Source organism: Sphaerodactylus townsendi, linkage group LG04 (assembly GCF_021028975.2).
Source record: "Sphaerodactylus townsendi isolate TG3544 linkage group LG04, MPM_Stown_v2.3, whole genome shotgun sequence".
NCBI classification, from domain to species: Eukaryota; Metazoa; Chordata; class Lepidosauria; order Squamata; family Sphaerodactylidae; genus Sphaerodactylus; species Sphaerodactylus townsendi.
Genome location: NC_059428.1, coordinates 145,094,936 through 145,115,676, shown reverse-complemented (window position 1 = coordinate 145,115,676; position 20,741 = coordinate 145,094,936). Strand labels below are relative to the sequence as shown.

Here is a 20,741-nt window from a genome sequence, read left to right as displayed (position 1 = left end):
ACTGGTAGAAGAAGCAACAATTAGAAGGACAGATTCTGAAAAGTCTGAGTGAAGTCTGAGTGAAGAAGTCTGAGTGAAGAAGAAGAGTTACAAACTCCTTTCCCTTCCTCTCCCCACAACAGACCCCTTGTGAGGTAGGCGGGGGGCTGAGAGAGTTCAGAGAGAACTGTGACTGGCCCAAGGTCACTGTGGAGGAGCAGGAAAACAAATCCAGTTCACCAGATCAGAGTCCACCGCTCACGTGGAGGAGCGGGGAATCAAACCCGGTTCTCCAGATTAGAATCCACCTGCTCTTAACCACTAAATATGCTGGGAGGAGGGAATATTATTTTTGAAATGAGCACAGCAGGTAAACATGAGGCCACATTAGATACCTCAATCTATCCTTCAACCACCATTAAAAAATCAGATCAGTACCAGTATATGAGACCCAGCATATGAGGACAGCAATAGAAAAAGGGGTGTCTCATTGTTGGAAGCCACTTGATCTGAGGTATGTTTAGTGTACATAAGCCTTAATCAGAAATAATTTTGACTCATCCATTAGGAAAGGTAAAAACATCTATCAGTCTGTCCGCAGATATCTAGACACTGTCTTCCAAACAAATTGAATTTCTCTTCATAGAATCTGCCTCGGGCACGATACAAGTTCTCCACAGTTCACATCCTTGACAGAGGCGTGGAAAACACACGCAGGCCTCATTCTTGTTTTCTTCGTGGCGCTAATTTCAAAACAATCGGGTCCTTTGGCAGGAGGAATACCTGGTCGCTCAGCTCCAGGGGTATCTGCAGCAGTGAAAGATACAGCAAGAAACTGTGTGTAAACCAGGAGGCAACAGAATATTTCTTTTCCCGCTAACCAACCAACTACCCCAACGAACAACCGGCCTTCCAGATGGACGTGAGTGGAAGTGTGGTATGCTAACTCTCAGGTTTTCTTGGTCTCAATAAATATATTTTGAGAGAAATCACCTTAAAGAAGCAGCCGTGACTAACCACGGCCGCCATTGCTGATGGGGAAGGGGCAGCCTCCTTGGTGGCTGCCGCCTTCCCTGGTGGCCTTGCGAGCTTCCAAGTGCTCATGAGGTTTTTCCGGGCCCTTGGGCGCCAAGCAGTGATGCTGGGCGCCCTGATGTTGGTGGGGAGGTGGGCCTAGGCAGCCTTTATAAGGCTGGGCCTGGCCTACAACCTCCCCATTTGCCGGAGGGACTGATCTTTAGCTTGGTGTCAGTGGGTAAAATACCCGCTTTATTGGAACCTCCTTATGAGATTTGGGGTGGAGCAAGCCAAGGGGTAACCTGCCCAGACGTGGGCATCTATGGCTTGCGCCCCTGGCAGCTGAGTCTTCAGGAAGTGGCAACCGCCCATCTGGAATCTCACAGCTGCTCCAGTGTGTGATAATTTTTAATCAGCAGGCGTGCTGAGAAAAATTTAGGTGTCTGGGGGACAGCACTCGTGCTGCCCAGCACACAGATCAGACCCTCATGCTGCGCCTTACGCTTTGTTTACCTTGAACCAATTTTTGTTAATAAAATGGCTATGGCCAACTTTTCCCCACACAAGTGTGTTGTACTTTCATTTATTCCAGGAATGGCAAGGAGGCCTTTAGTTACTTCCCTCAAGCAGCAATGACATTCAGGGAAGGTGCATATATCATTACGTGTACGCCAACTTAGGCAACAGGCAACACCATTTTAATTTTTTTGTCTCTGTTGCAACAATTAAAAGGGTGTCGGCACTGCCTTACACGGAGTCTGAAGCTTGGTCTATCAAGTTTGTGGTCTACTCATACTGGGAGTGGCCCTCTAGTAACTTTTTTTAAACCCCATCCGCCACCTGAGGGACTGAAGCCGGGACATTCTGTGTTCAAGATGGACACTTAAATTATCTGGAATTGTCTGGTGTGAAATGCTGTGTCGGGTTGCGCTCCTGTTCCTGAATTTGCCCGAGGTTCCTTTTAGTTCATAAAACTTGACCGTTTGCCTCCATTCAGGGACGCTCACCTGTGTCTCTTTGCAGGTTTTGAAGGTGAAGTGCTGCAGCAGAATAGCAATCGCCACTTTCATCGTGACCATCGCGAACCTCAAGCCGATGCAGTTGCGGGGACCAGCTCCGAAGGGCAGGTACGTGTCACCGGATCGATGTTATCTCGGTTCTCTTTGCTGAACCTGATTGCATTTGACCCAGGCAATAGAAATGAAAGACTGCTCCAAGGAGCTAGAGGTCTAAGCAGTAACCTAAACCTTACAGAATTAAACTTTTTACAGTATTCAACAAATTCATTGGATCAGAAGAAGAAGAATTTGGATGTATACCCCGCCTTTCTCTCCTGTGAGGAGGCTCAAACTCCTCCTCACAAACTCCTTACAAACTCCTTTCTAATAAAAATAAACTCCTTCCTCTCCCCACAATAGACACCTTGTGAGGTTGGTAGGGCTGAGGCAGTTCTCAGAGAACTGTGACTACCCCAAGATCACCCAGCGGGCTTCATGGGGAGGAGCAGGAAAACAAGTCATAAGAACATAAGAACAAGCCAGCTGGATCAGACCAGAGTCCATCTAGTCCAGCTCTCTGCTACTTGCAGTGGCCCACCAGGTGCCTTGGGGAGCTCACAGGCAGGATGTGAAAGCAATGGCCTTCTGCGGCTGTTGCTCCCGAGCACCTGGTCTGCTAAGGCATTTGCAATCTCAGATCAAAGAGGATCAAGATTGGTAGCCATAGATCGACTTCTCCTCCATCAATCTGTCCAAGCCCCTTTGAAAGCTATCCAGGTTAGTGGCCATCACCACCTCCATGGATGGAGTTCACAAGATAAGAATCTGCTGCTTATGTGGAGAAGTGGGGAATCAAACCCAGTTCTCCAGATCAGAGTCCATGACTCTTCACCCCTATACCATGCTGGCTGTCAAAAATGTTCCCATTGGCAGGGAGAGTTCACTTCGGATCAGAGCCATGATCCTGAACCTTGACCAGCATGGCCCAGGCCAACCTGCTGTCATCAGATCACAGAACCTAACCAGGGTCAACCCTGGTTAGTACTTGGATGGGAAGCCACCAAGAAGGGCCAGGGTTGCTATGCAGAAGCAGGCAATGGCAAATCACCTCTGGTCATTTCTTACCTTGAAAACCCTACAACCATAGAGTTGGAAGAGGCCCCGAGAGCCATCAAGTCCAACCCCCTGCAATGCAGGAACGCACAATCAAAGCACTCCTGACAGATGGCCATCCAGCCTCTCTTTAAAAACCTCCCAAGAAGGAGGCTCCACCACATTCCGAGACAGTGCATTCCCCTGTCAAACAGCCCTGACTGTCAGGAAGTTTTTCCTGATGTTCAGGTGGCATCTCTTTTCCTTCTCCTTGAAGTTCCCATGACTCCTGGTTCTAGTCTCTGGAACTTGCTTGCTCCCTCACCAACATGACATCCCTTCACATATCTAAACAGGGCTATCACATCACCTCTCAACCTTCTCTTCACCAAACTAAGCATCCCCAGCTCCCGAAGTCTCTCCTCGCGGGGCATGGACTCCAGACCTTTGACCACTTTGGTTGCCCTCCTCTGGACCCGTTCCAGCTTGTCCAGAGGTCACTACAAGTCACCTGTGACTTGATGGAACTTTCCACCAGCACCACAAAACTGGAGTATCCATCGCCCCAATCAAAATCGGGGCCCAAGCAAAGCTGACAACAAATGGGGACCCTAGACCCAACCTCTGGACCCTGTAATGTGTGAATCAGCAAAATATTGTTACCTCTCAGGTCTAAACTCCTCTGGCTCTGGCCAGTTCTCTGGATCCCGGTGGAGAATGTAAGGTGGGATGACCACCGACATGCCTTTCAGAATAGTCACGCCGTTTATTTCGACATCTCTCTTGCAGATCCTTTCGAGCCGTCCTCCGAGGGGATACAGCCGCTGCGTTTCATTGATCACCATGTCGAGATACTCCATTTGCATGATAGCGTCATATGTGAGTGGGGCCTTTGGGGATGACAAAGGTGAACAATCATCATACTTGGAAGAGCCTCTGTGGGGTTCATTCGCTCATTCTGTCCCTGTTCACACACACACACACACACACACACACACACATCCTGGCTATGTAACCTACGGCACACTCAAAAATGTTGGAACTGCTCGTCAACCATTACTTAGTTGCATTCTTATTCAGTACAAACTAAACCCAGTAGCACACACACTGCCAAGCCTCACCTCTCAGAGAAACTCAGGGTGGATAATACTCTTCTGCCATTTTTACAGCAACATGTGAAAACTTCAGGGAACCATTGGGAAGAGAAACCATGCTTAATCTGTAGTCTTAGAGCGTTTCCCCACTTACTCATAGCCCCCTATGCCGTGCGCTACTCTCAGCGCGCGTCATTTCTGGCGTGTGCCCGGGCTTCCCCATGACCCCGCGCTCTGCGTGGGGTCATCAAAAGGCACCGTTTTGAAGAGCGCCAGGAATTCTGCAGCGTGCTGGAAGGTGGCCATTGACAGCGGCAGCATCCCGAGGCCGGCTTTCGTTATGCGCCGCCCACTGTAAGTAGGGGAGTGCCGGGGGACCAGTGCGGGGCAGAAGGTAAGTGGGAAAACACCCTAAGGGCGTTTAGACACCCTGGAAGGCTCACAATGTGTGGGAGGTAGGCTTCTAGCCAGCCATTCATTTATCTTTAGAATTGTTAAAATGTGTTTAATATTTTCTTGTGTTTTTAGAAGGATTCTTTTCATGTGTGAGAAGGGGACATTTTCTTTAAAAGGACCGGGGGATTCTAAAAAGAGCCGGGGAGGGCCACTTTGACCAATTTGAAATTGGCCCCTAAAAGCATTACTTTTGGTTAATTCCAGACCATTTGTAGTATCTCTGGCCCTATTCAAAGCTTTTGAAGGACTGCATTTGTGGCGGGGTTGATGAGTGTTGTTGATGGAGGCAAACTGGGGGAGGAGAAGAAGAAGAGTTGGATTTATATCCCCCCTTTCTCTCCTGTAAGGAGACTCAAAGGGGCTTACAAACTCCTTTCCCTTCCCCGCCGCCCCCCAACAACAAACACCCTGTGAAATGGGTGGGAATGAGAGAGCTCTGAAGAACTGTGACTAGCCCAAGGTCACCCAGCTGGCGTGTGTTGCAGTGCACTCCACAGGTCAAGTGGCAGAGCGGGGGATCAAACCCAATTCTCCAGATTAGAGTGCACCTGCCCTTAACCACTACACCACACTGGCTCTCTTTTTGGAAACCCAAGGAGAGACACCCCAAGAGAGACAATGGACTACTTTCGTTGTGCCTACCTTGTTGGGGAGAACCGTGTCAATCTCGTCAAGGAGCTTCTGTTGGACGTCGGGGTGAGTGGCCAAGAGGTAGGCCACGTAACCAAGAGAATTGCTCGTGGGCTCATATCCAGCAAAAATGAAGATGATCGATTGAGCCAGAAGTTCGACGTCCGTCAGCCCTATGAACAGACAGAGGCAGGAAAGGTGAAACCCAATCCTCACATGTGCATTTTTGTGCCGTGACATTATATGCAAGTATTTGAGTGTGTTTGCCCTACATAGAACTGCAGCAGAGTGTGGGGCCCAGACCATATTGTTCTCTGTGATTCTTTCAAATGCAGAGAACATACCGAGAAAACGCTTCCAAGTTTCTTGGGCCACTGTTTAGGACAAAAGTCTATCTTACGATTGTGACTTTGTCCCTCCCTCCCCACAGTCACATGCCATTCCTTGTTTTGTTTATAATCCTCCCTTGGTCTTTAGAAAACCACTTTCCAGCTAACGCCTAGAGCAGAGATTTGTTTTGCAGGTATTGTTGGTCAGTGTTTGCTGAACATGCCAAAGAAAACTTGATGTCCTGCCAAAGTTGCTTTGTGGATTCCCTCAGCACTAATCAAAGGAGTGTTAAACATGTATTGCCAAGTTGGGAATGAGAACTGATTGCAAAGGATTTAGAGCACCCCCGGGCAGGGGCCATCCGAGAGTTGCGTTAGCCCCAGTAGAAAGGGACGTGCAAAAAGGGAATTCTCTCCTTCCGCTTGTGACCTGCTTGGCAGCTATGGGCAAAACTAGAGCGACAATACAGCTGCGACCATAGGCATGGTGCCACTCCACTGACGTTGCTGTCCCGCCAAATATATACTGGATCATTCCCTGAATGTATCTTTCCACTTTGTGTGTATTGTGAGAACTGGATGGCTGCTGTTCTTCCCCGAAAGTTTGCGTTCTAGGGGTGTATTGTCGAAGGCTTTCACGGGCACAATCACTACGGTGTTGTGGGTTTTCCAGGTTGTGTGGCCGTGTTCCAGTAGCATTTTCTCCTGACATTTCACCTGCATCTGCGGCTGGCATCTTCAGAAATCCTCTGAAGATGCCAGCCACAGTTGCAGGCGAAACGCCAGAAGAAAATGCTACTGGAACTCGGCCGTACAACCCGGAAAACCCACAACACCCTAGTTCTCGGGGTGAATTTTATGTTGTTACCTTTGAATGAATGCTCCACCCCATTGCTCTGTTGATGGCCGTCGACGCCGTTGCTGTTGGAGCCTTGGGAGTCTATCAGCAGCTGCAGGAAATCCACCCTGGTCTGAAAGCAGAATGAAAGGGTCAGTGCGGAGATGAACTGGAGAAAAAACGACAGGCCGATTGACAGCTGTCCACTGTGGTAGCTAAATGGGGCCTCTGCATGCCGAGATGGTTTACCCTCCCTTTGCTTGTGAGCTTGCAAAACGGCCCTCTGAAGTGGAATCCTGGACAAAAGATACCTCAGTCTGCTCCAGTTGTTGGTTTTTTTTCCTTAGAGTCTAATCAGGACAGAAACTTGTGAGGGGATATGCTGTTGCAAATCCTTACCCCTTCTCCTTGCACTATTTTTGGTTCCTTTTCAGTGGGTACAAGAACAGGGGTGAAAACATTCGGCCATTTTGCGGCTGTTTGCCTTTTTTAGCTTGGGACCCGTCAGCAGCCGTCTCCAGGATAATCTTCCCAGTTGTCCTAATCAGCTACCGCTTCCAGGCCACTTATTTTGTTATTGTGGGCTTCAAGGATACTTATTTTTTTTAAAAAAAAAATCTGGGAACAGCAACTGTGTCCTCACTGTGAATTCGTTCCATTTGCCCTCCATGTCACATCTGACTGGCTACATCTGGCTCTGCTCTTAAACAGAAGAAGGCCTGCTTGAAACAAACCTCACAAAACAAGGTACCAGTCAGGACTGGGAGCACAGCGGAGCGCCAGGGGCAGCAGTGGCGTAGTGGTTAAGAGCAGGTGCACTCTAATCTGGAGAAACCGGGTTTGATTCCCCACTCTGCTGCCTGAGTTATGGAGACTTATCTGGGGGATTCAGGGGTCTTCAGCCTGTACACACTCCAACCTTACCGCTAGCTGGGTGACCTTGTCGGCCTGAGTCAAGAGTTCTTGAGACTCTACTCCAGCCCCACCTACCTCACAGGGTGTTTGTTGTGGGGATGGGAAGGGAAAGGAGATTGTAAGCCCCTTTGAGACTCCTACAGGAGAAAAGGGGAGCTATACATCCAACTCTTCTTCTTCTTCTTCTTCTTCTTCTTCTTCTTCTTCTTCTTCTTCTTCTTCTTCTTCTTCTTCTTCTTCTTCTTCTTCTTCTTCTTCTTCTTATTATTATTATTATTATTATTATTATTATTATTATTATTATTATTATTATTATTATTATTATTATTATTATTATTATTATTATTATTATTTTGCATCAGGACCCTGTTATTTTGTGCCAAAAATGTTTGATGCTGAAATCGGGGGGGGGTGGGGTTCTTACCCCTTTGCCTTGTTTTTGCCGTTCTTCCTTAATTTTTTTAACTGATCTTGTGAAGAAGTCCACAGCTTCTTGAGAGAAGAAGTTCACGTTCATTCTCTTAAGGATAGGAATGAAGAATGGGAACGTAACTGTAAAGGGAGAGAAACTCCGTGTGAAAAGAAACTTCTTCCCTGATCTTTTGCCTCCTGCGAGGGAGACTTCCAGGGCCTGCAAGTGTACAGAGTTTGAAAGGATAACAGTCATGTCAGTCCCGTAACCCACCTAACCCTTGGCCAGTTCACTAAGGAAATGAAAGCACTAAATTCAGACATACATGTGGCCCAGTCAAAAGAGTGACCTGGACTACTACACTGCCCGTTGGCCAACACACGGCAGCCTGTATCAAACTTCACGATGGAGGACAATTGTCCAGTCTAAAGAGCTTTCCTTCAACTTAAATATCTCTTCCACTGGAAGGCTTCAAAGTTTGCTGTGTGGTTAGTGGGCCAATATAGTTAAATCAGTTAAGGAGGGACATTTATTTTCTGCAGTGACTTAACCAGTCGCAGTCCCGGCTGAGCTCAAATTTTGATAGCCAACTTTCAGGACTCGAAATCTCAAAAAGAGAGAGAAAATGGCTAAACTTTTACAGATCCACAGTCAGGATGTGGGGGGGGGAAACCAGATGTCGAAATAAACAGCAAACTATTCAGTCAACACTCTAAAAGTTACAAAATGGCATAAATAAAGAAAAACAGCCAAGCTTTCACAGGTCTGCAGCCAAGATCCCAAAACACCAAAAATTCTAAAATCACAAACATAAGAACATAAGAAAGAGCCTGCTGGATCAGACCAGAGTCCACCTAGTCCAGCACTCTGCTACTCGCAGTGGCCCTCCAGGTGCCTTTGGGAGCTCACAGGCAGGATGTGAAAGCAATGGCCTTCTGCTGCTGCTGCTGCTCCCAAGCACCTGGTCTGCTAAGGCATTTGCAATCTCAGATCTAGGAGGATCAAGATTGGTAGCCATAGATCGACTTCTCCTCCATCAATCTGTCCAAGCCCCTTTGAAAGCTAACCAGGTTAGCAGCCATCACGAAATATTGCCAAACCTTGACAGATCCACGGTCAGGACTCAAAAAGTTTTCAGAAAACAGAAAATTGTGGGAAATGGCCATACTTTTACATGATTGGAAAAGTCGAAAAAATCAGCTGACTGCCGGGGTGAGGACCTTTGCAGTCCTTTCGACAATCGGAAGAGAACTTACACACCAAAATGAAGCGTGGGTCAAAAGCTCTGAACTTGGTCATCTTCTTGACCTCCTTGACAAAAGGGTCTTTGGAGTTGTTCATGGAGTCGATGTTCACGCCAAAAGCGGTGCTAGTGATGACGTCCATGCTGTAGGCTCCGAAGACGCTAGGGAGAGAAAGAGCGTGGAAGCTTGTATTAGATAGCAAGTCTTGCAAGCGCTGTCTGTCGCCCCACGTGCTATCTTGTCCAACCTGTGACCGAACTAAACCGCTGATGGGTTGTAATGGGCACTGGAGGCACTTCAGCACCTCCCTTTGGAGGTAAGCAGGGTGACAAATGCAGACAAGGCCTTCTCCGTGCTGGCACCTTTAAGGGAAGGGATTCTGCCGTTGTGGTTCAGTTTAGATGCTCGCTGAAAAGGCTGCTATTTATGCAGGCATTTTGTCAGTTTGTGCAACTGCTTATTGACTCTCCCCCTCTCTTCTTTGGAGGGTTTTAAGCAGAGGGTAATGGCTATCTGTCGGGAGTTCTTTGATTGTGTGTTCCTGCGTGGCAGGGGGTTGGCCTTGATGGCCCTTGGGGTCTCTTCCAACTCTATGGTTCTACTGTTGACTGTTAGAACTTTCCATCTCTTCCCCACTAGCTGCTCTGCCCACCACCACCCCCAACGCACTTTTTAGGGGTGGTACAGCCTGCTAGAATTAGCATGGGGGGGGGGGGGCTGAGGATCTAAAATGGGGAACTGTTGAAAATCTTTTTTCCCATTCTCATGGTGTTTGTGGAAAGCGCTGCCAAGTCGCAGCTGCCTTATGGCAACCACACGGGGCTGTCAAGACAAGATACGTGCAGAAGTGTCAGCAAAAAGGCCATTTCTGTTGGCCCCAATGGATGGATTAAACCACAGGGGTCAAACTCGCGGCCCTCCAGATGTTCATAAACTACAATTCCCATCAGCCCTTGCCAGCATAGCCAATGCTCATGTTGGGAGGGACTGATGGGAATTGTAGTTCATGAACATCTGGAGGGCCGCAAGTTTGACACCCCTGGATTAAACAGTTGGCATAGTGGTTAAGAGCAGGTGCCCTCTAATCTGGAGAACCAGGTTTGATTCCCCGCTCTCCCACTTGAGCTGTGGAGGCTTATCTGGGGAACCAGATTAGCTTGTGCACTCCAACACATGCCAGCTGGGTGACCATGGGCGAGTCACAGTTCTTTGGAGCTCTCTCAGCCCCACCCACCTCACAGGGTGTTTGTTGTGGGGGGGAAGGGAAAGGAGTTTGTTAGGCCCTTTGAGTTTCCTTACAGGAGTGAAACAGGGGATATAAATCCAAACTCTTCTCACTCTTCTTTTTTCTGGTCGAGCTACTTACTCCTTCACCGCCACGGGCTCATCCCTTTCCACAGCCTTCTGTACATTCTGGGTCAGAATTTCCCCATAGTGTTTTATAATGGGGAACATCTGAAAGACACAAACAAGATGAATCTTAGAAGCTTGTGGGGTATCTCATAGAGAACTTGTAAGGACTCTATAAGCCCCTTCCGCACGTGCAGGATAATGCACTTTCAATCCACTTTCAATCCACTTTGCAGCTGTGCGGGAAGCAAAATCCACTTACAAACAATTGTGGAAGTGGATTGAAAGTGGATTGAAAGTGCATTATCCTGCATGTGCGGAAGGGGCCACAGGGAACCAGGTGAGGCATCTCATAGAGACGTTTTTGACATTCTCTACTGAATCATTTTTCTTCTTCCACTGAGAGGCAGACATGTGAAATTGGCTTAATGTGATCTGTAACACGCTATATACATCTATCTGTTCATGTGTTTATTCCATTAGAGTGGAAGTTTTGTTTGTTTATTTCCTTTATCACCTGCCTTTCTCTCAGTGGGAACCCCAAGCAATTCATGTTATTCTTTCCTCCAAACATGGCTGCCTGAGAAGTCTTTTTATCCTCACACAACAGTCCTGTAAAGTAGGCTAGGATGTGAGAATGTGTGTGGTGAACTGTAGCATTGATCCCCATACAGCAGATTTGGGGGCGAAATTGAGGCATTTCTAGTGCGATCCTAAATGGTTAGACTGTTGTTACACTCACTGACTTCAGGGGACTCAGAAGGAGCAGAATGGCATAGTGGTTAAGAACAGGTGTACTCTAATCTGGAGGAACTGGGTTTGATTCCCCGCTCTGCCGCCTGATCTGTGGAGGCTTATCTGGGGGATTCAGCTTAGCCTGTACACTCCAACACACGCCAGCTGGGTGACCTTGGGCTAGTCACAGTTCTTCGGAGCTCTCTCAGCCCCACCTACCCCACAGGGTGTTTGTTGTGAGGGGGGAAGGGAAAGGAGTTTGTAAGCCCCTTTGAGTCTCCTTACAGGAGAGAAAGGGGGGATATAAATCCAACTCTTCTTCTTCTAAAATAAGACTCTGAAATAAGGTTTGAAATTGGGACTTTCTGAGAAACTGTTCATGGTCATACTCTCGGTTCATAAAGCATGCGGTGAGTAGGCCGTGCAACTTGTGTTTGAGCCGAATTAGTAATATTTCCCAGCTCAAGAGCTGAGTAAACCAGAATTTGACCTTCCCATCCATTTCATGCTTTTTTACCTCCTTCAGCTTCCCGCTGGTGAAGGTCGGCGACAGCACGGTGCGGATCCTCTTCCACTGTTCATCCTTTGCTATCGAGATGGCATTCTCCAGTATTCCCAACAAGCCTATGTTCTAGAGTCCCAAAAGGAAAGCATGTAATGGGATGGAGACCGTGTTACTTTCGATAAGTGATGGTGTCGGGATCTGAACCCGTGGCAGATCCCAGAGTTGAGACTTCAGAGCTGTACAGATGGAAGCTCCTGTAAGCACCGGGTAAGTTGGCAATTGGACAATCTGGGGAATTAATGTAGCCCATGAGCCAACAGTCTTTGGCATTTATGCAGAGGCATGCAAAAATATCCCTCCTCCCACCATGCCAATTAAGTGTTAGAAGCTAGGTGCCTACCCGTCGGTTGGTGAAAGTCGTGTAGCACTCTTTCACTAGTACAGCTTTAATTATGGTGGTGTCCAGCACAACGAGTAGAGGTTGCCGGCCATCATAAATTCTGCAGTAAAAATGAGTAAGGAAGGTCAGGTTCACTCTAATCTGGAGAACCGTAGTGCCAACAGAGTGGCATTGTGCCAATGAGGCTGGGTGGGGCACGATGTCCTGGGCAGAGCAGCAGAGGGGGTGTGGCCAGACCACAGAGGGGGCATAGTGGGGCGTTCCAGGGAGTGGCAGGGGCACAGGGCGCACGCACACCTGGAGTGCAGTTTCCCCTTGTTCCACCTCTGACCAGGTTTGATTCCCCGCTCTGCCACTTCAGCTGTGGAGGCTTATCTGGTGAACCAAATTAGCTTGTGCACTCCAACACATGCCAGCTGGTTGACCTTGGGCTAGTCACTGGAGCTCTCTCAGCCCTCCACACACAGGAGAGAAAGGAGGGTATAAATCCAAACTCTTCTTCTTCTCCTGATGCAAATCTATACTGGGGTATGGTGAGGGTGCTTCTAATGCTGGAGCTGTTGACCCTGAGGTGGGTTGCAGTTGCCTTCCTGTCCCACAGGTCATAGGGCAGACAGAAGGGTCCCTGCTTGCTGATTGGCTAACCTGCTCTGAGGTCATAATGAGCAACACATCCCCTTTTCCAGGTGGTAGCCCAAACAGCATACCTGTCCTCTCCTCTCAGACTGTAAGAGTACAAAGTGCTCTCTACAGCTGTGGGGCTCGGTTGCACCTTACAGTTTATTTTTCTGGAAACAAAACTGCTCAGATTCTACCAAGGAGAGTGCGATAGAAAAGGGAAAAGTGTGGTCCTTTCCTTCCCTGTCACACTCAGGGAGAAAACTATCAGTCAAGTTTTCACCCGCATGGTAAAAGGGTTGGGAGAAAGGCCAAGTAAAACAGCAGAGGGGAAACGTCGTCCTCTTCCCCCTCCGCACTATTCTTCTTGATAAAGCAACCCTGGAAGCTAAGTCTACAAATGGAAAAAAAGCGATTTAAAGTAAACACAGAAGAAATCCTAGCATGCAGTGAGACCTCAGCAATCTTCACGAAGGTTTGCCAGCCCTAAATGAGCCCCGATAGCTGGAGTTGACAGATTACCCTGTAGTTTGGAGACCTATCTAAGAGGCCCAATCGCACATGAGGGGTTGTTTGAGAACACTTTTTCCTTGGGGTGTTTTTTTGATCCCTTGACCATACTGAGAAATAAAAGCTGGGATTTAAAAGATTTCTTACCCCCAGATTTTCCCGTATTTCTTGTAGCATTCGCTGTCAAAGTTCAAGAAACCCTGGGGAAGACATCGAAGGAGGCAGAAATTACACCGCTGGAACGCAGCACCGAAACCCAAAGGGAGAAGCTCAAAGGTAGGGCACGATTATTTTAGGTACTTACTTTGCGGTACCGTAAGAGGGTCCCAAAGAAAGGTAATGGCATCGGGCCAGGGATTCCTAATTTCGTGAACACACCAAAGGGCCATATTCCATATCTGTGTTTTTAAAAAATAATAACAAAAAAGGAGTAAAGGTGGGATGTAATCCTCATGGGCAGAATATTTATTTCCATATACATATTTCTGTACATGTGTAATTATTTACATACACTTGGCTTTTCCATTTTTTTAAAAAAGTGGAAATCTAATTCCAGTTCAGAGAATCTTACATAAGCATTATGCTACGTTCTGTCTCTCTTCCGGGGTTTTGATCACAGATACTGTCAGCAAATCTGAGCCCGCTGGATGGGAGGGGAGCAGGCTTCCTTTTTAAAAGGGGGAGGAAAGGCTATTTCTCAGAAAGGGAGTGGGAGTGTCAGTTTTAGTCAGGATTTTTATTTGCCTTTTAGGTAGGATTTAGATCAGCTTAAGGAGGTAAGGCTCATATTTAGATGATGCTTGAGCACCCTGGGAAAAAGCTGGGTGCACCAAATCTACCTGGGCGGTTTCTGAGAGCCGGAGGCTGCTAGGTGAAAGGGGAAACCTACACCTTGCAAGGAACTTGTGCTTTGGTAGCTGGGCCCAGTGGACTTCCTAAACTAAGGCAACTGTTCTGGGGAGGAAGAAGAAGAGTTTGGATTTATATTCCCCCTTTCTCTCTTGTAAGGGGCTTACAAACTCCTTTCCCTCCCCTCCCACACACACAACAGACACCTTGTGAGGTAGGTGGGGCTGAGAGAGCTCTGAGAGAGATGTGATTCATCAGATAAGCCTCCACAGCTCAAGTGGCAGAGCGGGGAATCAAACCCAGTTACAGTGCACATGCTCTTAACCACTACACCACGCTGAGAGAGAAACCTCACCTCAGTGTTTGTTTATCGCAGACTGGCCCAGTTACAAAGTATTCAGTCCCTCAAAGGAAGGTTGAGAGTTGTTTTCCCCTGGGAAATTTTATTCCCGCTGTTGAATGAAACATGGTTTTGCGTTCACCTGTGTCTTGCCTGTCCAGTCCATTATTTAGCGAAAGGGGGACTTAATTTACCTTGTAAGTACATCTGATTTTCTTATAAGAGGGTCTGAAGAGGAGACCTGTGAGGGACATGCATTTTACACATTACCAGTCCTTCATCTTAAATTCATGTCTCCTGTTTTTTATATTATTATTATTATTATTATTATTATTATTATTATTATTATTATTATTATTATTATTATTATTATTATTATTATTATTTTATTGATACAAAAACAGTTATACACAGCAAACAAGATCAATATGCTGGATTTTGTATTACATCACATGTCGGACACTTCCCAAGCATCTGGGACTGTGTGATGTATCGACGAATAAAGCATGCAGAGCCGAGTAGGGTGGCCTTTTGCAGCTGACATATGGTGATTTTGTCAGCACCGATTGTTTTTAAGTGCCGTCCAAGGTCTTTAGGCACTGCACCCAGTGTGCCGATCACCACTGGGACCACCTTTACTGGTTTGTGCCAGAGTCTTTGTTGTTGTTGTTGTTGTTGTTGTTGTTGTTGTTGTTGTTGTTGTTGTTGTTGTTGTTGTTGCTGCTATTGCTATTGCTATTGCTATTGCTATTGTTGTTGTTGTTGTTGTTAATAATAATAATAATAATAATAATAATAATAATAATAATAATAATAATAATAATAATAATAATAATAATAATAATTTGAATTTTATACCGCCCACCCCCGGAGGGCTCTGAGCGGTGTACAACATTTCATGAATATAGGTGGCTGGTGATTGAAAGATCAGGAGAGGATATTGTGAGGGAGGGGCCATTTTAGAAAAACCCCAAGTGACTACGGAGAACGCCGAAGGGATTTGAAACACCTTAATCCTTCATATAGTTAAATCCTTGAGTGAAAGGGGAGTCTACTCCAGAGCTTCCTCCTACTCAGCCTCCTCCCATTAACTGCCACACCTGCATTAATATAAGGGACAAATTTAAAATAAGCAGCCCAGGGATACGCAGTCGAACCTGGTGAGTATTTTGATGGGGGACCACCAGGGAATTCCAGGGCTGCTTCATAGAGGCAAGCAATGGCCAATCCCTTCTAAATGCCTCTTGCCTCGAAAACCCTGCAGGATCTCCCTAATTTTTTTTTTTTTAAGCTTTTATACCGCCCCATCCCCGAAGGGCTCTGGGCGGTGTACAGCAGAAGGAAAACAATATAAGTAATTAAAACATTTAAAAGCAGCGACAACCATAAAAACATTCCTAATAAATATAATAAATTACAGTAAAATAGATGGCGTTCAATCGTCTACTATTGTAATTTCCTCCCCTCCCCCAAAAAAGGGGGGGAAGGCGTCCAGCATTCTAATCTAAGAATTCCCTCCCCCTTCCAAAAGGGAGGAATGGCGAGTCTGAGATGACAGTTGGCCCAGATGTCAGGGCCCGGGCCAGATGTCAGGGCCGGGCCAAGGGCGGGGGCACCATCAACGGCCGGTTCCTCCAAAGGCCCTCCAACGGCCGGTTCCTCCAAATTGGCTGTGACTTGATGGTATTTTCCACTACCCCACAGGTATACTTGTATGTCTTTCCCCGGGCAGGTTGTCATTGTCAGCCTGCTGCTATCTCTTCATTGCTGCTGCTCCAAGTTCATTGATTTCTTTGTCCCCTGAAGGCCTAATTGATGTATTGTTCTAGTGCTGCTGTTGTTTAAGTCGCCATCTGAGTATTTTGATTCCTAATTCTAGTTCTTCATGTATTTATTCTCGCAATTATCGTTTATTCTATTATAACATTTATTGTTTTATTATGTTGTTAGCCGCCCTGAGCCCTTTGGGGATAGGGCAGGGTATAAATTAAAATTGAAATGAAATGAAATAATTGATGCAATGACAATAACGCTTCCATCAAATTTCAGCCGTGCCTTCGGAGGGGGGGGGAGATGACTGCGCATTCCTCTGAGCTGCAAAAAATGGTGGCAGAAACTGGAACATCCCAGATGAAACTACTGCATCCAGAAAATTCAGGTAGTGTCTATGGAACAGACCCTTCTTGGCTGAGACTGAAATGCCCACAAAGGTAGCTTTGAAAGCAAACTTGGGACTTCTCCGCTCCTGCTTCGTTACTGTGCAGGCGCACAGAACTGAGAGGAGGCAGAGAGTCAATCGGTCAACAGGTTATGGTGTAGCTGCCCTGGAATGTATAGCTGCGTACCGCCCACCCACCCACCCGCGCGCGCGCACGCGCACACACACACACAAATACACAGACACATATTTTACCCCTATCTATTCACAATCCCTCACTGCAGTAATGTTAGCAGATTTCACCTGGTTGGATGCAGGCGCTGTTTAATCTTTTCTTAAATGACCTAGTCCTGGATCTGAGAGGAGTGGACTCACATGGTCCCAGCCTCAGGAATTTAGAGATCCCTGTCCTGTATTATGCAGATGATGCTATCTTGCTTTCACGTACAAAGGTGGGTTTAAGCCGACTTCTAAACCATCGTGTGCCTTACTGCAGCACCAACAATCTTGCTATCAACAAAGCTAAGTCTAAAGCTGTGGTATTTTCCAAAGGTCTGGCATCCCTTGAGATGGCTTCTGGACTGTGAGGTAATTCGGTTAAGCTGTTTAAATATCTGGGCTTACCTTTTCACCCTAGGGCTGGGTGGACATCTCCCAGGAATCGAGTTCTATCATCGACAAGATGAACTATGGATGCTGGTACTACACAAGACTCAGGGGTAAGACCCGAAGGTTTCCAAATCTGGCTATAGCAAATCCCAGTCTGAGACCTGGGTGTAGGTGAGGGATGTTTTCAGCGCTCCTTTCTTCTCTAATGGGGCTACAGGCGAGGCGATGCTTCAGGGAAGGTTATTACGGATTGTTTAAACTAGTTCAGGGGTAGGGAACCTGCGGCTCTCCAGATGTTCAGGAACTACAATTCCCATCAGCCCCTACCAGCATGGCCAATTGGCCATGCTGACAGAGGCTGATGGGAATTGTAGTTCCTGAATATCTGGAGAAGCTGGATATTCCTAGACTGAATTTAATATGTAACCTATAAAGCCATAAATGGTCACATGAGTCAATAGTGTTTATTTTTTCTCTTTTCCTTTGTTGAAAATAGCTGGAAGGGGTGTGTGGGTGTTGGAGGTATGTTAGAGAAAGGATCATTCCTCCCGCACTTTAAATACCAGAATGTTTTAAGAGCAAGGAACTACTGTGTAAAGCACCAAACAAACAAACAAAAAAACCCAACTGATCTACAGCCAGAACTGGCTGAGTGTGTTTTGGTAGCGCAACCACCTTCCTTCTGTGCGGGCCCTGTGGATTTCCAAAGCAGGCTGCAGAGAACCTCCTCCAGTTTGAAGTGGTGCGGTCCTCTCTTGTACCATGGACACTGGCCATACCCCGTTATCTGTGGGCGTAGGTCAGAATGGCGAAAGTCCAACCACAGAGTCATCACTTCAAATATTGTTTCTTCTCTGCTTCAGCAAACCTGCCCGTTTATAGCATTAGCAAGCTGTCGTTTTCCCTCTGGGCCAGGTCAGGAATGCTGCTATCGGCCTGAAACATACCCGCTCTCTCTTTCCTACCTTTCCTCACCTTTCCAGCTTCATGAATAATGTATCCACCTGTTGATGTGGCCTCTATAACTTTTTTTAAAATTCAGGGCATAGATCAGCAGCCACTGAGGAAGTGCTTCGGGGGGGGGGGGGGGGGGGGGAGTTGTGAATTTCCTCTGTTGTGCAATCGCTGGCATCTCCAATTAAAAGGGGCAAGATAGTAGATCATTACGTGCAAAACCTCAGCCTGATACACTGCAGACCGGCCATCAGTCTAAGCAGAAAAGACGGACCTTAAAGGACCAGTGACTTGATTCAGTCAGCCAGTATTGCTTTTGAAAGTTAACTGCATTACCATAGAACATATAAGAAAATAAGGTGTCTACAGAGACCGTTGGAATTAATACAGATCATTAGTTATATAACTAGGTGTCACCCAGGTCGAGTTCTATCCTATATTACAAACCATCGCCCCTAAGTGGAGAAGGAGAGTCAGCGTGGTGTAGTGGTTAAGAGCAGGTGGGTTCTAATCTGGAGAACCAGGGTTGATTCCCTGCTCTGCCACTTAAGCTGTGGAGGCTTATCTGGTGACCCAGATGTGTTTTCACACTCCTGCATTCCTGCTGGGTGACCTTGGGCTAGTCACAGTCCTCTCAGAACTTTCTCCGCCCTACTTGCCTCACAAGGTGTCTGTTGTGGGGAGAGGAAGGGAAAGGAGCTTGTAAGCCACCTTGAGTCTCCTTGCAGGAGAGAAAGGTAGGGTATAAATCCAAACTCTTCTACTTCTTAAAATAATTTCATTTTTTTCATATTAAATAGGAGTTGTGCAGTCTGTGACTTAACTAGGGGGCCTTAGTCCTAATATGACCTTTGTAAAATGTTTAGGGGAGGTCGACAGGTGTCTGGGAGTGCAGCCCCACTGAATAAAATGGGGCTTACTTCAGAGTAGGCCCACTTCAGATCGCTCACTAAATCTTAGAAACTAAAAAAGCATCCAGTTCTCTCCTCTCGGACCACAGTAGCTTCTGCAGAGGTAGTTGGTATTCAACAGGTGCAACATTTGCACGCATGAAAATAGATTCATCTATTTTGCTTGTCATGCCACCGCAGAAGCGTTTAAATAAAAAAGTGGAAATCTTAATTGTGATTCAGGGAATCCTCACTAAGCGTAAAGCTAAATTCTTCAGAGCAGGGACAACCTTGAGTTACAAAAGTTCCCACAGTCTTCAGTGAACTAGCAGAAAAACAATCTTTCCCCGGTTCTTCCCTTTACAAATTATAAACAGTAGAACTACACAGGGTACAAAGCAGTGCAGTAATACATACATCAGTAGAAGGCCCAGGAGAACAATGAGAAGTAACCACGTCCCAGGGGAAAACGCAGGCAGGAAGTCCATCTTCACTCGTGATGGGTTGTCCTCTCTTTGATGCGGTTGTCCCTTTCTGTGCTTGGAGCTGCAGGCAGCTGTCTTCTGAGTCACTCTGCTCTTGTAAAGGCTGAATCGGATTGAGATTTATATGAGGGAAAGAGGGGAGGAGTCAGATGATTACACAACTCCAGAAGCCAGCCTAGAAAGGCTGGGTTGCTTCATTTGGCCTCTTTGTGAAAGGTAACCTCTACAGCTGTCTAATGGCTCAATAAAGTACCACCATGTGTGTGTCTTCCATGACAAGGACAAACCCACTCGCGGGCCGCGGTGTAACACAGCAGGTATTGGAGGATTTTAAAATTCTCTAACTGCGGGGAAGTTTTTCTTCCTTGGTTGCTCTCCTGAGGAACCCCCTATGCTTGGCAGAAGATTTCGGGGAGGATATCAGGACATGCTCTAGGAGATGTTTCCGTGAGATGCTGGACAGCCACGTTAGCAACCCTAGTTAAATGCAGCGTGAAAGTTTGTGTGATGTAGCAATAAGAGGATTAGATTCGAAGCACAGCGGCCCAGATTCAAATCTTTGTTCTGCTCTGAAAGTCACAGAGCCCCCTCTTTCTCAAAGGGCCAATCCACATGTTTCTGAGCCCTCCTGTTCCCCTTGACAGATGTGTTTGGGGAGCTCTGTGCTTGGAATGTAATTCTCAAGTGTGCATGGACCTGATACAGGTGGGGACCATGGCATGTGGAGTAGTGGGGAGAACCAGCGGGGTGTAGTGACTGAGAGCTAATGGATTCTAATCTGGAGAACCAGGTTTGATTCCCCACTCCTCCACCTGAGTGGCAGAGGTATATCTGGTGAACCAGATGCATTTCTGCACTCCTACATTCCTGCTAGGTGACCTTGAGCTAGTCACAGTTCTCTGAGAACTCTCTCAGCACCACCTACTACACAAGGTATCTGTTGTGGGGCGAGGAAGGGAAAGGAGCTAGGGACCCCCCTTAAGTCTCCTTACAGGAGAGAAAGGTGGGGTATAAATCCAAACTCTTCTTCTTCTTCTTCTTCTTCTTCTTCTTCTTCTTCTTCTTCTTCTTCTTCTTCTTCTTCTTCTTCTTCTTCTTCTTCTTCTTCTTCTTCTTCTTCTTCTTCTTCTTCTTCTTCTTCTTCTTCTTCTTCTTCTTCTTCTTCTTCTTCTTCTTCTTCTTCTTCTTCTTCTTCTTCTTCTTCTTCTTCTTCTTCTTCTTCTTCTTCTTCTTCTTCTTCTTCTTCTTCTTCTTCTTCTTCTTCTTCTTCTTCTTCTTCTTCTTCTTCTTCTTCTTCTTCAGCCTCCCCACCCTTTGCACTGTTTTCATGACCT

At 46.8% G+C, this 20,741-nt stretch overlaps 1 protein-coding gene across 1 annotated transcript; it reads right to left on the bottom strand.

Annotated features, from left to right (window-relative positions):
• Positions 1 to 216: 216 nt before the first annotated feature.
• LOC125431204 (cytochrome P450 3A9-like) lies at positions 217 to 19,488 on the bottom strand. The gene is given in 14 exon segments (XM_048493956.1): positions 217 to 786; positions 2,004 to 2,129; positions 2,132 to 2,168; positions 3,750 to 3,976; positions 5,279 to 5,439; positions 6,464 to 6,566; positions 7,773 to 7,900; positions 9,017 to 9,165; positions 10,371 to 10,459; positions 11,607 to 11,720; positions 11,995 to 12,094; positions 13,270 to 13,322; positions 13,427 to 13,520; positions 19,340 to 19,488. Coding segments are annotated over 14 exon segments (1,539 nt in total). The 5' UTR covers positions 19,411 to 19,488; the 3' UTR covers positions 217 to 699.
• Positions 19,489 to 20,741: the final 1,253 nt, after the last annotated feature.